The following is a 14643-nucleotide window of genomic DNA, read 5'->3' on the forward strand; positions in this document are numbered from 1 at the left end:
TTATGAGCCTGCTAGCACAGCCACAGAACATCCTCCAAGACCTAAGTGTCCAAGGGGCTCAGGAACATTCATACACTGCTTAAAGCACTCATAGGCTGGCCTCAGGACTGGGTGATGCTAGGTAAGGTAAAGGTGGTAAACACATTTGTTCATTTGGTTGCAGTAAAGACTTAAACAATTAAAGAAAAAAAAACTTTTCACAGCATGCTTAGAATAAAGTCATTCTTTATCATACAAAGTCACACCTTACACATAAATAATTTGAATGTCTTGCTCTTTCATGGAAAGTAACAGAGAAAAACCTTCAAGGTTGATACATGGGAGCTGGTATTAGAAATCACATAGGATCAAACCCAAATCCTGGATCCAGAGTTGACCTATACACCACTTCCCTCCCCTACACTGGAAGGAACTGAAACAGGACCCTCCTTGGAAGACCACCCCCATCATCAACCTCCAGGTAAGGATCCCCACCCTGCACCCTTGGCCCCCTCACTGAAATCCCATCCTTTACATTTGCAGTGGTATGAAATCCCAATTGGTAGCTGCAGAAAGAGCCATTACCTTCTGGAAAGTGCATTATCCATAGGTTTTTGGAAGTGACTGAAATAACAAAGCCTACCCAAGCTGGATCCCTTGCAGCTATTTCTATTTCTTGACTGACAAGCTGGCCAAAGCAGCAAAGCTAAGTATTGCACAGTCTAGCGGCATTTGACTAAAACTGGGACCATTTATGTGGAACAGCAGTGTGGGAACAGAAAATAAGCTAGCGGAGCAGCAATGAGAAATCTGAGCTTTGATCAAGGAGACAGCAGCATTTGACTCTATCTGAGCTGGCAGGGAGATCCCATCCCAAAGCAAAATAAAATGTCATTCTTTCCAGCAGATGAAACTCTCCCCAGCGGTTTGTTCCTCCCAGGATCATTTTATGTGATCTCATTGTCTTTAAAGTCTTTCCCCTGAGGAAGCCGAACGTTTAATATAGACTACAGCATTAGTATCTGGTATTAAATCAGTCCAGCTACTCTGAAATGAGGCGAGTGGGCGTCCTGGAAAGGAAATAAAAACACAAGTTTAATAGAGGAGACAGGTTCACCTTAACCCATGCTATTTATTGCAAAAGACACAGTAACACGCTGCTTGCCTAACAGAGGGTCACTCTGCCCTGCCATAGATGTGTTTTACACCCCCAGTAAACTCCAGATGCTCACAGAGCATGCACAAGGAATGCATCAACCAGCCCTAGAGGCTTTTACATCTTGCTTTGCTTTTCCAAGCTGCCCTAAGAGGGACTAGCACATTCCCACAGCTCTCATTAATCCAACCGGCAAACTTAGGCACTCGGCATTTCAGCCACACACTTTTTGCATCTTTGGCTGCAAGGGCGAGCTGTAAAACTGTGAGGAAGAAAAAATATCAGGAAGGGATTAAAGACTACAGACATGGTATGGGATGTCAGTGATCAGCACCCAAGCCAGGTGCTGCAGAAGGGGTCTCTGTCCCATGTGCTCGTCCTGCATCCTCGCTGTCACGTCAAGCAGGATTCCTTCCAGGCAGGCATCACACACAGCAACGAACAGCTGCCCCGTGAGGGAGCCAGATGAGATGTATTAGGCACAGCTCAGACAATCCATTGCTGGTGTGAAGCTGGTTCAAAGAGATTTATGTTGCATCCGTGCAAGCACTCTTATATCATTAATTTGCCACATGCCAATTGCACACAAGCGCGTAGAAAAGCTGCATTTTTGGTAGTTTTGGGGTTTTTTAAAATGTCATGTGAGCTGACAAAACACAATTCTTCAGCACCACTGTGAGTAAAAACACTCATTTACCTCATTTAGTGTTTCACTTTAAGAAACAATTTAGCTCACGCTTGAAGTGTCAGCTAAATGAGATAATTTATAATAACTCTGAAAACACGCTAGCTGTAAGAGGCTATAATCAGAGCTAATTACAGGGACATTCTGGAAATCCCTTGGCTTGGGGCTTTAGTTTTGATAAAGGGGATAACAAGTTGTAAGCTATGATTCTTTTAATTACAACAATAGTAACCACCTTCTTTTACATGGCTTCTTTCATCTCTAAAAACCCCACAGCTTTGCAAACTATCCGTACCACAGGGATTGTTTAGCCTAACACCAAAGTGAAGCAATCTCTGCAAGAAATAAGTAACTGTTTCACAATACCTAGCAGTCCTGTGCAAAATTAGTAGAGGAGAAAAGGTGCAGAAGGAGAATATAATTTCTCTTGTGTCTCCTCAAAAATATTCGGGGAATTTTTGGATGCCCACAGTGGCAGCCATCTGATCTTGAGAGTAAGGAAGGCAGCTTTTACGTGCACCTGCAGACTCAAGGCACTAAGGAGGAAGGCAGCAGCATCACCTCCACTCACAGCTGAGGAAGCAGGGGCACCACGTGGCAGTGCCCTGTCACGGCTCACCTGTCCACGTCCTCTGCTGGGTGATGATAAAACTCTGACACTGTGACTGGGAGTTACAAATTGCAGCAGCTTCCTCGGCGCTGTGAATGGACAGCAGACATCCCAGGTGGCTGTAGGAGGGCCAGCACTTGTAGTCTTCTCCTTCCACTGTTCGGAAACCCTTTAGGGAGATGTAGTCTGGGAACAGAAAGAAGGTGTCTAGGGAAACACTTAAAAGTGCACTTTCGGAGACTAGCTATGCTACACACTTAGTGAGTTGCACTTCAGTGAAACTCTCCAAAGAAATGTGATAGACTGAACTGACCTGAGTAGATGGAGTGGGCATGGAGCTGCAAAGTTAAAAGAAACCCAAATCCTGCCTTTTGGTTCTGCTATGGAACACAGGACAGCAATTCCTCCACAGATGTAGGAGAGGGGGCAGGGCTCTCAAGGATGAAGGAACAGGGGTGCAACCATAGGGGGGGGTGAGAGGAGGCTGCTGCACAAGTACACAGGCCCTCCATTTCTTATCCAGGGAAGCCAACCCCACTGTAGCCTCTCCTACACCCCATCCTCAACAGCAGAAGCAGAACCAGCACCAAGCTACATGGGGCACATGCTGACCCACCCATCATGGTTGCCACCCACAGAATCAGGAGATTTAAGAACCACAGTGTGGGAAAGGGAGGCCAGATCCTGCTCCTGATAAGGAGACCAGACAAAAGACAAAAGAGCTGACAAGCCCGAGCAGGCGCTGTTCAGGCTATTGTTCACTGACTGCTAAGAGTCTCTCCCCACCTTCCCACACCTCTATGATCATTATGGCACACCGCTACTGGGCCAGTTGTGAAGCCAACAGGTAGGTGTTGCTGGAAAATACTAGTAATTCTTGTTAAAGCTGCTGGTTCTTCCATGCAAACGGCTGGGTATCTTTGTTCATAACAGTGCAAATCCTACTTCTTTCACATTTAAAGAGATTTCCTTCTGCAAAGCACCATCACCTCCCCACCATCTCAGGTGAACTTTCAAGAAAATGCAAACCACAGTAACCACTCGACTTTCGAAGACTTTGTTTGATCAGCCTCATCTCTCTACCACCAAATGGGTCCTTTCCAGAGGAATGCATCTCATAAAAGCTCACTTATCCATCCACAGGTCAAATGGAATGGTTTTCAGAAAAACGGAACTTAGAGGGCACAAGGTCCCAGTCACGCTGCCACACTCATCTCACTGTTGTCACTTCCCCACTGTATGTTCCCATAATGATCTGTGCTCAGCAGACAGAAGTCATCCAGTGAAATGGAAAGTTTCAGTATCAGCCCAGAAAACTGACCTATTGGTCCACAGGATAAGATGATCCCAAGAAGAGACAGGAGACACTCTGCTTTAGTTGCTTAAGCTATCTCAAATACAGTCACTTGAAACACTGATGCTCATTGTGAGAGGAGTATTTAGAAGCACATGGCCATCTGTAGGCCAGATTGTCTGCACTGCTTTTACTTTGCAAAGCAATGCAATCATGTGTGGCTCCCATGAAAAAACAACAAAAGGCTGCCCCAAAAAAAGGACACTTTTGATGTTTTTTCTGGCGACTATACACTGCCTGTATGTATGGGAGATCAGAATTTGACCAGTTACCAACTCCACACTCCCTCAATAGTTACGCTACTTAAAGGATTCAAAATCAGGTACCTTTTAAAAGAAGAGGTCTTTTCTGCAGATAGAGCCCAGACTTGTACAGATGTAAAACCTTTTCAAAAGCTCCCATGGTTTCATTTATCCCGTATCGTAAATCACCTACATTTAAGGAAAAAGATGACAAAGATAAATAATTCCATGAAATACTTTTTAGTTCCAATAAAGAAGTTCATGGGTAATAGCTGGTACCTGTTGCATTCAGAATATCGCTCAAAAGGGGCCGCAAAGCTGGTGGTGCAGAATGTGGCAAAAGATAGGTGAAAAAATACCTGCAAAAAAATCCCACAGACTGATTAGAATACTAATAGCTTAATACTAGTAGCTTAATTTCCCTGGTGATTAAGTTGTCTGCATTTTCCCGTGACTTGGTTATCCATATGCAACCAGTAAGTCTGCTTTGGTTATAAAGTTACGTTTGAGCACATCTTGCTGCTTCACAGACGGTTCCTGTGATTTGGGCTGAAAGCCTGGTCCTTGCAGCACAGCACGCTGTCAAGTACCACGTGAAATCCACCTTGCAAAGGTTCATGCAATGAAATTCCCCCTCATTCCCTGAGCCTTTTTAATACACTAAGCAATGCATTTCCCAACACACACAAAAAACCCCCCCCCAAACCCTAAAAAACAAAACAAAACAAAACCAAACCAAAAAAAAAACAACAAAAAAAACTCCAAACCCCAACCAGTGTAAAGGAAGACTCATGCAAGGCATTTCTCTTGCCCTGAAAAGGTTTAGCATTCTTATTGCCCCTGGAAAGGCAGGATGACTAATTTTCTGACCCTTTCACAAAACTCCTGTTCTAGGGAGACAAGTGCACAAGAGACAAGTGCAACTGTAAGGCTGCAGTAATCAGGGCAGGGATTTGCCCTGTAACACTGAATCCTGGAAATTCAGGCTCCCTTACTAAGTGCTTCTCTGTAACTATCCAGCTGCCAAGGCTTCCTCCCAGTAGGTGACCTGCCAAGCACCAACAATGAGCAGAAGCCCCAGCGTTTTCAGTTGATGGCCTACATGGAATGCTGTAGCGGCCTCAGCCCCTTCCCTGTTAACCTGTTCTATTACTCTTCCATAGGTACCCACAGGCCCTACAGGGAGATTCTGAGTTCAAGGTAAGAGTTAGCCTGTTCCCAACATCAGAGACTCAAAGCTGGTGGGCTTTGGCAGGTAGCTCACGCTGCCACTGCTTTCAGCAAACACGGCCTGTGGGTGTCAAGCACTGGGGCTTGTCGGGCAAACAGCATATTCACAGATGCAAGCTTTGGGGCAGATTTCTAGAGGGCACTGATGAAAGGGAGCAGCAAAAGAAAGATGCCTTCATTCTCACCAGACAACAACTGCACTATTTTTCTGCCTTATAAGGAAAATAACTTGCTTCAAAGTGATCCTTAACTACCGTTTGACAGAGGTGAGGGGAATCACCGCACAGAAGAAACACAAGATGCTAGAGCCTACATGGCAGAGTGTGAGCTCAAACACCCCAGATTTCCCCCCATCTAGCTGGACATACCGATATGCATTGAAAAGATTCTTCTTTTCATTTATTCCTTCGCATTTCCCAACTGCAGAGCATTTGAGAGGGAAGCTTTTGGTAGGGAAGTCAAGCGTGCAGTCAATATCTTCCTTGCATGACAGCTCCTCAGTGCTGGCATCATCCATGTCTGTCACTTTTAGGTTTCCATCCACCATAACAAACTGCCTCGGCTGGAAATCCAAGAGGACTATTGAACCCAGGGGGGAATGTGCCAAGTAAAAGAGCAGTTTCACAAGACTGAGGCAAATCTGAGAAAGAGAAGATGAATATGCGTGGAAAAAACAGATGAAAAACAGCTATTAAATTGAAGTAGAACAAAGGACAGTGCATTCAATGAAATTAAAAGGGAAAAAAAGCATATAGAACTTAAAAGGTAATTATATGTATGCTACAAAATTTATTATCAACATTGCCACAGGATTTGACTGGTAAGTAGTTTAGCAACATTTTTTAAAAATGTGTGTATACAAAAAGAGACATTTGCAGTTAGAAGAACTAGAAGAGAGAGCTGTGAGGAAAACAATAGCAGTCTTCATGTTTCAGGACCTATATTGATTTGCTAGCTGAAATCAGAAGGGTTTTTCCCATTCTGGCATAGAATTAATAGATTCTTCTCCCTTCCCTCATGCTGCTCCATACAGACTGAGGCTCCATAGTCATTAATACCAGATTCATGCCTTGATGTATCACTCAGCAATATGAATTTGGGCACACAGTCATGCTTCTGAAGAATCAGTCAAAGCACACAATATATTTACTGCCAGCTCTTTTGCTTTTATGTACCAACTTTCTGGCAGCAGGGAAAGGTCAGATAATACCTGACCCAGCAGAAAGCTCAGTAAATGATCTTTAAATAAACTAGAGCTAGAAGAGTGTATTAATTCTGCGCCAGCACTTTGCTCAAGTAGCTTTTTGCAGCAGTTTTCATTCAGTATCAGGAGCCCTGGCATCAGACAAGCTGTATCCTCAGCTGGGTGTGCCAGGCAGCCTCACGCCACCCCTCACTGCTCCCGATAGCGATCTGTGCAGGCGTGAGGGTTTTTTCCCTTGGAACAGCTCACACAATCGCTGGTATCTGATGTGGCTCATCACAGGGGAATCCCGTATGTTTAGACGCCCTAATTAGGAAACAGGACTAGACAGTACCAGTGTAAATTTTGAATTAGTGTCTTCATCAGTCAAGAGATTACTAAAATCTTTAACACCACTGTACCAGACCTTACCATCAGCTAATCCAGCATCATGAGTTTCTAGCTCTACAGGACACTTTGGCACATTGGAGAAGATGAGGTGCTGGGAAAACTATGTAGAAGTCAGTATGAAACCGTCTGTAAGCAGAAGTAGAACTCCACAAGCCAAGAGAAATTATGCTGGAAGCTCTGATGCTATTTTAACTTGTTTAGTGAAGCAATCATAAGAATCCCAGCTCCATATCTCACAGCCGAGTGAGCACAGTTGCCACACTCCCCCTCTGGCTTGGATGGCAAGGCTCCTCTTCAACATTAAGGACCTCATGCAGGCAGGGAATTTATTTTAGGACTTTTGTGTTTTTATTTTGCCCAAACCATTTCTTGCTGAGATTAAGATACCCACGCTCCTACATGATGATCTGTTTCCTCCTGGGACCCAAACGAGTAATAGTGAACCCCCAGCTGAGCCCTTGAGACAAATTGTAATGCAAGCTATAAGCAAAATAAATGCCACGTCACAAGTCCATTATGTTCCTGGGGAGCATATGAGTCCCTATGTGGGACGCTTAAGAGACAAGGTAGATCTCTCTAGCAGGGCCTCAATCCTAGCACCGACAGCAGGAGAAAAGCAGTTTAGTAGTTTTTGTACTACAGTAATACTTAAAGGGCCAAGATCAAAATCACCACACAAACACATGGTGAGGGACACGTTGCTCAGCTTGCTGCCTCCAACAGGTCACACACATCGAACAACTCGGAGCACAGTGAGGCGGCTCTCCCGAGGGGTCTCGCTACCAAAGTCCCTTTGCATATATATAACATAGAGGAAGAACTAACGATATAGTGTAATAGCGGGTATTAACCACCACCCCAGCACTGAGCACGAATTTGTGACTATCCCCCCCCCCACACACGTAGTTCTTCTAACTTCGCTCTAGAGAGAAGGAAACTTAGCGGTGAGATGCCAGGCTGGGGCTGTTTTAATGGGATAGAAAAGGACTGAAAGCGAAACGATTTACGGACAATTTGCGAGAGCAAAGTGTCAGCAGGAGAATCCCCTTTGCCCCAGCAGGCATCACCGGCTCTTTGCATTTACCCAGTTTGTGGTCTAAAACCGGCCGATAAAACTCCGTTTGTGTTGTTTCCTTACTTTAAATCTTTCCTCCCAGGGGGTCTGCAGGAGCTGAATCATCTCCAGGGGGGATCCCAGCTCCAGCATGGCTGTGACCCGCAGCTCAGCATCTCCGCTGTTCTCATAGCACTGGCCGTGCAGCTGCGGGAGAGTACAGGCGATGGTCGGTCGGGGCGACGCCCCTGCCAGCGCCAGGCAGGTCGGGGCCCCCGGGGGACAGCGCGGGCAACACGGAGGGACCGGCTCAGCCCCGGCACCGACCCCCGCCGTGCACAGGGAGAGCCTCCCGCACCCCTCTCGCCGTACCTGCACGATGCCGGGGTGCTGCAGGCGCTGCAGCAGCGTCACCTCCTTGAGCACCTTGTAGGCGGCCAGGCGGCGGCAGCCGGCGGGCGCCCCGTACCGCTGCACGCACCGCCGCACCTCCCGGCCCGCCCCGTGCACCGACTTGAGGGCGACGGTGCCGCCGCCCTCCAGCACCGCCCGAGCCACCACCTTGGTGAAGCCCCAGCCCAGGATGCTCACGGCCGTCGCCCGGCTCAGGTCGCCGCAGCCCAGCCCGCCCGCGGCCGCCTCCCCGCCGCCGCCCGCCGCCGCCTCCAGCCGCCGCAGGTCGCGCCGCCTCTGCCGCAGCTCCTCCCGCAAGCCCGGCGGCAGCAGGAGCGGCGGCGTGGAGCCCGGCTGCGCCTCGCCACCAACACCGCCACCACCGCCAACGCCGCCGCCGCCACCGCGGCCGGGCGGCAGCGCCAGCAGCGCCAGCAGCGCCAGGGCCGGCAGCGCCAGCAGCGCCGCCGCGCTCAGCCGGGCGCTCCGCCGAGCCCGCCCCGCCGCCGCCGCCATGGGGAGCGGGGCTGCCTCGCCGCCGGTCCCGCCGCTCTGCCGCCCGCGCTCCGCCGCGCTGGGAAAGGCGAGCAACGCCGAGGGGGCGTGTCGGGCGGGCGGCACTCGGAGCCCCCACCCCGGCACGGACCGCCCGCGGAGGGGAGGTGGCGGTTCTGGAAGAGGTGGCCCCGGCTGGGAAGCCGAACTGCCGAGAGCGAGCGGTGCATCCCCGGAGACGCCCGGCCACCCTCCGGCGGCGGCTGTTTGTGGCAGAACACGCCGATTTCCACGGGCGTGAGTTTCGTCAGCCTCGATAGAGATACTGCAGCGCGCGGCCGAGGGGTAGCTGTACAATGGGTTAAAATTAGTAAGGACTGAGATATCACGTTCCCCTGCCTCTGGAAAAGCTCGGGTTAGGTTCCTAAGAAAAGCAAAGACTGGCAGTCTCTCTTATTAGACGGATAAGCCCTATTAAGTTGAATCAGCAAAACGCTGCCTAAAGCACAGAACTGTAATTTTTTACAGAAAAAAACCCGCCAACAAAACCAAAAAATCCTCCTCCTCCAAAACCAGCCCGTCTAGGCAGAAAACACAGTTTTATCATTTATTTCCGAGGAAATTGATCGGCCTGGTGACAAAGCCAGCTCAGGACTGCCTTCTGTAACACACGTGTACCTGTGCAGGAGAGGAAAGTACTGCCGAGGTGGCTGCGAGAAGCCGGACAGGTTCGTGCCGCGGTTCTGTCACTGGCTTTAGACACGTGTCTGCACTGGGCGCTGCTGTGCTGGAAGTCAGTCGGGTTAGCTTAGGGCGAAGGCAGATACAATTTGTCTGCTTTTAATTTAGGCAATATGCAGTTAATTCTCCTCACTGAGCAGCCTGAAACACCAGTCCAATGGATTGATTCACTTTTTTATTTACCTTTATGCTACTGGGCTAGAAATTAAAATAATGGTCTGCCTCTCCATCTAGTTTGCTTCGTTTTCTGCCCTAATGTTTTTGGTGGCATAACTAGCCTGAGAGACCCTCCCCAGAAAGGGAGAGGTGATGCACAGCACAGTTGGGCGTTGGAGGTTGGAGGATGCCCATCTCACTTTTCCTCTGTTAGCTGGGGTGCCTGCTATTTCCAGGTGCTGCCCTGTTCCTGAGGGACACAGCTCTGCTGAGAGCTTGCAGGTTCTGCCTGCACCAGGAGAAGACTGGTGGGGCATCCACTGGGACACAATGGGTGAGATTACACGGGGTTTGTCCTGGTTGTGATCAAGCAATGGGTCTGCTCAGTCCTGCAGTGCTGCTGATGCCCTTGGACACATCTGCTCCTCCATGCCTCCCTCCATGCACAGCAGTGCCATTGCCTCTCTCCTGACTCACTCGTAACACACTCTGTGTGTGCACACTCTGCTCAGGTCACTGTCACAAGTCACCCCTGCAAAGGAACCTTTGTGAAACCTCAGTAAGAAATTCGACTTTAATGTCATGGCTTGAGGGATGGAGATTTTCAGAGATTACAGCAAGGCAGCTATCATGACCAGTGATCCCCAAGGCTATTTTAACAGGAATAATGAATATAAGCAATCACTTACAAATAGGTTTCTTCCCAAAAGCCTGCAGAAAGTTTCCCTTTCACTTCTTGTTGGTTCAATGCCACTGGAGCACTCAATGAGACAGAGTACAAGTAGCAGCACCTCAGTGGAGCCCAGTTGCTCTGTGAGACAGCCGGAAAAATGAATTCTGAATTCTTCAGGACATTTCCAGATGACAGTTTGGGAAGGGAAGGCAAAACCCACAGTCTGCCTATATGTAAAATAAAGTGGAAAATCTCAGGCCATCTGTGCTTATCCATGCACGGACAGGTTAGAAGCTGAACCTAGAACAGCTCATTCAGTACCTGAATTTCCTTTGTTGCTTTTTAACCCTAATAGCTCTTTAATTAGTGTCCTTATTTTCAAATCAACTATACATTTGTGTCATATTAATTAATATTCATTGTCACTGGAGAGGTATTAAATGCATTTTTACCTCTGTTTCCAAGGGAATATATGCCAGCTGAGAGTACTATTATCTGATTTCAGCCTGTCCTCAATACTGTAATACTATCAAAGCCTATTAGAGAGGACTCCCAGATACAAAAAGATAACAATGACTGATTATTTATTTGCTTTATAGTAGCACTTAAGGATTCCTGCTAAGATCATGGCTCTGCTGTGCAAGGCTTTTTGCAGACTATGGCACAAGAGGTGGCCTTGCCTGACAGAGCTGACACTTGAAATAAGAAACAAAGCAAAGTGCTGCAGCAAGGATGTAGCAGAGGAGTATGTGGCCATTTGAGTGTTCCTTAGTTCCTTGGAGGGTTTGTGCAAACAAAAGAGGGGATAGGAGGTAATGGGGGAAGAGACGGAAGGTGAGGGTGAGACAACCCTTACAGAAGAGATGAAAAATCCCACAGAACTGGAGTCTTTTCTGGTGCTTGGTACCAGTACCCCCTGCTAGAATTCTCAGGGTGGACCCAGCATAATCTCTTACTGGATGCTGCTGGTGCCTCAGGCACTGGAGATGCTCCAGTGTCTGCTTTTAGCTTACAGTGCTGTGATCTTCTGAGGAAAGGGGCAAGAGCAAGGCCTAATTAAGTGCATTGGAAAAGAAGGAAGCAATTCTTCAACATTTTTACAATGGATCTGTACAGGAGAATACAGATAAAAAATACTTGCTACCTCTCATGGACCCCGTGCATGGGCACACATGGGCATGGTGAGCAGGGCAGGGCTTGCCACCAACCATTTCACACAGAGATCTTACGTGAGAAGGGAAGGCACTGTAGAAAGTTTTCTGAGCTTGCTAGCTTTGACCTCTTTTTGTAATTTTATTTTCCATCTCCTGAGCCTCCCTTGTACCTGCAGCTGAGAGACTGAGTCTACAGCAAGAAACTGAGCTCACAGGGAATAAAACAGAGTAAAGGGCCTCCCACTCTTCAGCTTCAGTGTCACCTGTGTGCAGACTCCAAACCTTAGCATAAGGCAGACAAGCAGAGATTAATTAAAAATAATGTCATCATGTGTCCTGCAGAGCAGACCAAAGCAGTGGCATGGGCAGCATGGAGAAACCTTATAATGACTCAATTGAGATGCTGTCAGGATTGTAGTGTCCCCTCGTGGGTAGTTTCCCCGCCTTACTGGTGCCTCCCTTGTCCCTGATATCACTGAAGGAGCACACCCACTGCCTCACTGAGGAAATGTCATTCTTCAAGTGCTTCTTTTGTCCCGAGGTCAGCAGAACAAATGATGTTGCAGTTTGTGGGGAAATTGAGAGGAGGCGAAAGAGCCCTGCCTGACAGAGTACATGCCATGCCATGCCATGCCATGCCATGCCATCCCTTCCTGTTGCAGCTCTCATCCTACAACCACACTGAGTGCAAATGCATGTATGGTTAAGCTGTGCACTTGCACTAGGCCCACCAGTATCTTACACTTTCTTATCTACGTTCATTCCTCTGGGGCCTGCAGATGCAGCTGTCCACTGTTCAGAAAATATCAGGCTGGGCTATAATTTCGATAAATGTGATTGAATCCCATGCTTCTGAGCTTCTCCTGGCTTCTTGCAAGGGCTGGAATGAGATTTTTCCCACTTCTGTCCTGGCAGTAATGCTAGCTGGGCTCTCTGGAAAGGTATGAGTCTGTACATGAAGTGTAGAGTCAAAACTGGGAGTCTCCTGTGCTCCAGACTAGTTGGGGTGAGAAAGCTTCACATTCTCCCATGCCAGCACCGAAGGCATTTGCCTTCTGAAAGACAGACACCTCTGGGTACAATTTCCCTAGCTGGTTCCCTCCTGTCCTAAGAAGTCTAGGCAGCAGTGTTTCCTTCTTTCTTGTCTATGACACTGATCTAGAAGGGATAAGATCAAGCTCTTGGGTTAGTATAAAAAACCTGGGAAGAAATCCTGGGGGGAAAGTTTTCACTCTGAGTACATACATGAAAGTCCTGGGCATCAGTCCAGAAGAAGGAGGCAAAGAGTTTATAGGTCTGGGAGAGGGATCAAAGAAACCTGTAGCAGCCACGTCAGAACAGGAGGAAGACTTAGCACCTCTAATAAAGACTCTTGGGAATACATGTCACCACTGGTGCCCTCACCTTTGAGGGCAGCTGTAACCTTGACTCCTGCCAGCTGAGCTTCTGGCTGTCTCCTGACAGTCCCTGTCCAGCTGCCAGTGTGCACATCTGGGGCAGGGTGAAAGCCAGAGCAGCTGCTGGAGGGCAGGCACTTACCTGCAGGGTGCAGGGGCAGGAGCAGTCCTGAGCAGCCTGGCTTTGCAGTTCCATGTCAACTGAGAAACCTTCTTGCATCCAACCTCCAGGGATGCAACACTGGCCTGTGCAGGACCCTGCCTGAGTGGCACCCAGGGAAAATCACCCCACCAGCCATATCCAGCTTTGTCTTTGTATTGCCCAAGAGCCAGGAAAAAGATAAGAAGAAAATTAGCTACAGGTATGACACTTTCCTACAACCAGCTGGTAAGTGAACTGGGTAGACAGACTTTGTTCTACTTTTTTGCCTTACTGGCCAAGAATCCAGCCGAGGGCTTGGTGCAATAATGATTGCCCTAGAACTGAAATAATGTCTCTCTTCCCCAGAATAAGGAAAAACTGTCCTTTTCTGTGGTGTCCAAAAAAGCTCAGCTCCCAGGTGTTTTTATAGCCCATGGCATGCACAGCTGTGCCTCCTGAGGCACTTCTGGTCTGAGGTTTCTCAACAGGGTTTGGCAAAGCTGGTGCTGGCAACCAGTTGGCATACAGGGCACCAGGAAACAGCTTTCCTGAACCTGCTCCTTTTTCTTTTAGTCAGACAAGGGATCACCTCCTGGCTAGAGGTGCAGGATGAAACCATGGGAACAATGCAGGGCATTTGCACATCATAGGCCACCATCTCCTCCTGCGGGAAGATGTCTTGGATGAGCCAGGACAGCCTGTCTCTTAAGAGAAGGAGCTGTCAAGGCTGAGGAGTGCTGCTGCTCTTGGGTGCATCGGCAATGAGCGCTTGCCATCTGCTGGGAGGCGATCAGCCTGACAGGTGACAGTCTGGCAAGGGCTCTTGGGTGTAGAAAAAGGAGAAAGGTCTGTGCCAGCGGTCCCTGGAGAGCTGGGTGGTAATTTGGCCTTGCAAGAAGAGGGTAAACACAAAGCAGTCAGGAAACTCCAGTCTTGGACAGATGAGGGCTGACGGAACTCACTGCAGGGTTTTAACATGCTAACGTGTTAAAATGAGCCCTTCTTGGAGGTGCCTCACCCCACTGCAAAGGTAGCAGAAGGCAATACATGTTTGTGTAACTAATGCATCTCACCTCACTCATTAGCAGCAGAGCCCTGGTGTGGTGGCATCTTGCATTCCCACAGCACAATTTGCCAGCATCTGTCAAGCTGTGTGCTGTTCACAGCAAAGGCCACTCCCTGTTACAGCTTCCCCCACCTCTCCCTTTGACATGTTCTCAGGGTTCAGCTTTTTGTTATACCACCAGCACATCCAGCCTGACTGGCATGGAGTATCCCGGTCCCTATTGTGTCAACTCCTGGGAACGCACATCCAGCTGGAGAGTCCTCAGTTTCCCAATGAGATTATATGAATGTCTACAAGCAGATCTCAAGGTCTTGAAAATCTGGTCTATTGATAGGTGGACTAAACCTTCCCTTGTAATACAGGTATTGGTACGCCTGGGTGTAAGTCATATTTGTACACTGTATGATGTTGATCGTATTATCAAAAGCAGCATCAACCTTCTGGGCCTGCTGTCCCATTGCTGCACTGAATGAGATTGTGCACAACAGGATCAGAGTCAGGGAAAGTTCTGGGATGTTACTC

At 48.3% G+C, this 14643-nt stretch overlaps 1 protein-coding gene across 1 annotated transcript; it reads right to left on the reverse strand.

Annotated features, from left to right (window-relative positions):
* Positions 1-208: 208 nt before the first annotated feature.
* On the reverse strand, positions 209-14579 carry LOC113993027 (extracellular tyrosine-protein kinase PKDCC-like). Its single transcript, XM_027730848.1, has 8 exons — positions 14467-14579; positions 8277-9216; positions 7989-8111; positions 5625-5896; positions 4306-4385; positions 4111-4215; positions 2440-2616; positions 209-1049 (listed from the first exon to the last, which is right to left on the reverse strand). The coding sequence occupies exons 1-8, from the start codon at positions 14577-14579 to the stop codon at positions 946-948; spliced, it is 1914 nt and encodes a 637-aa protein (XP_027586649.1). The 3' UTR covers positions 209-945.
* Positions 14580-14643: the final 64 nt, after the last annotated feature.

Source organism: Pipra filicauda, unplaced genomic scaffold (genome assembly GCF_003945595.2).
Source record: "Pipra filicauda isolate LSUMZ 115617 unplaced genomic scaffold, ASM394559v2 scaffold212_size3012638_pilon, whole genome shotgun sequence".
Taxonomy (NCBI): domain Eukaryota; kingdom Metazoa; phylum Chordata; class Aves; order Passeriformes; family Pipridae; genus Pipra; species Pipra filicauda.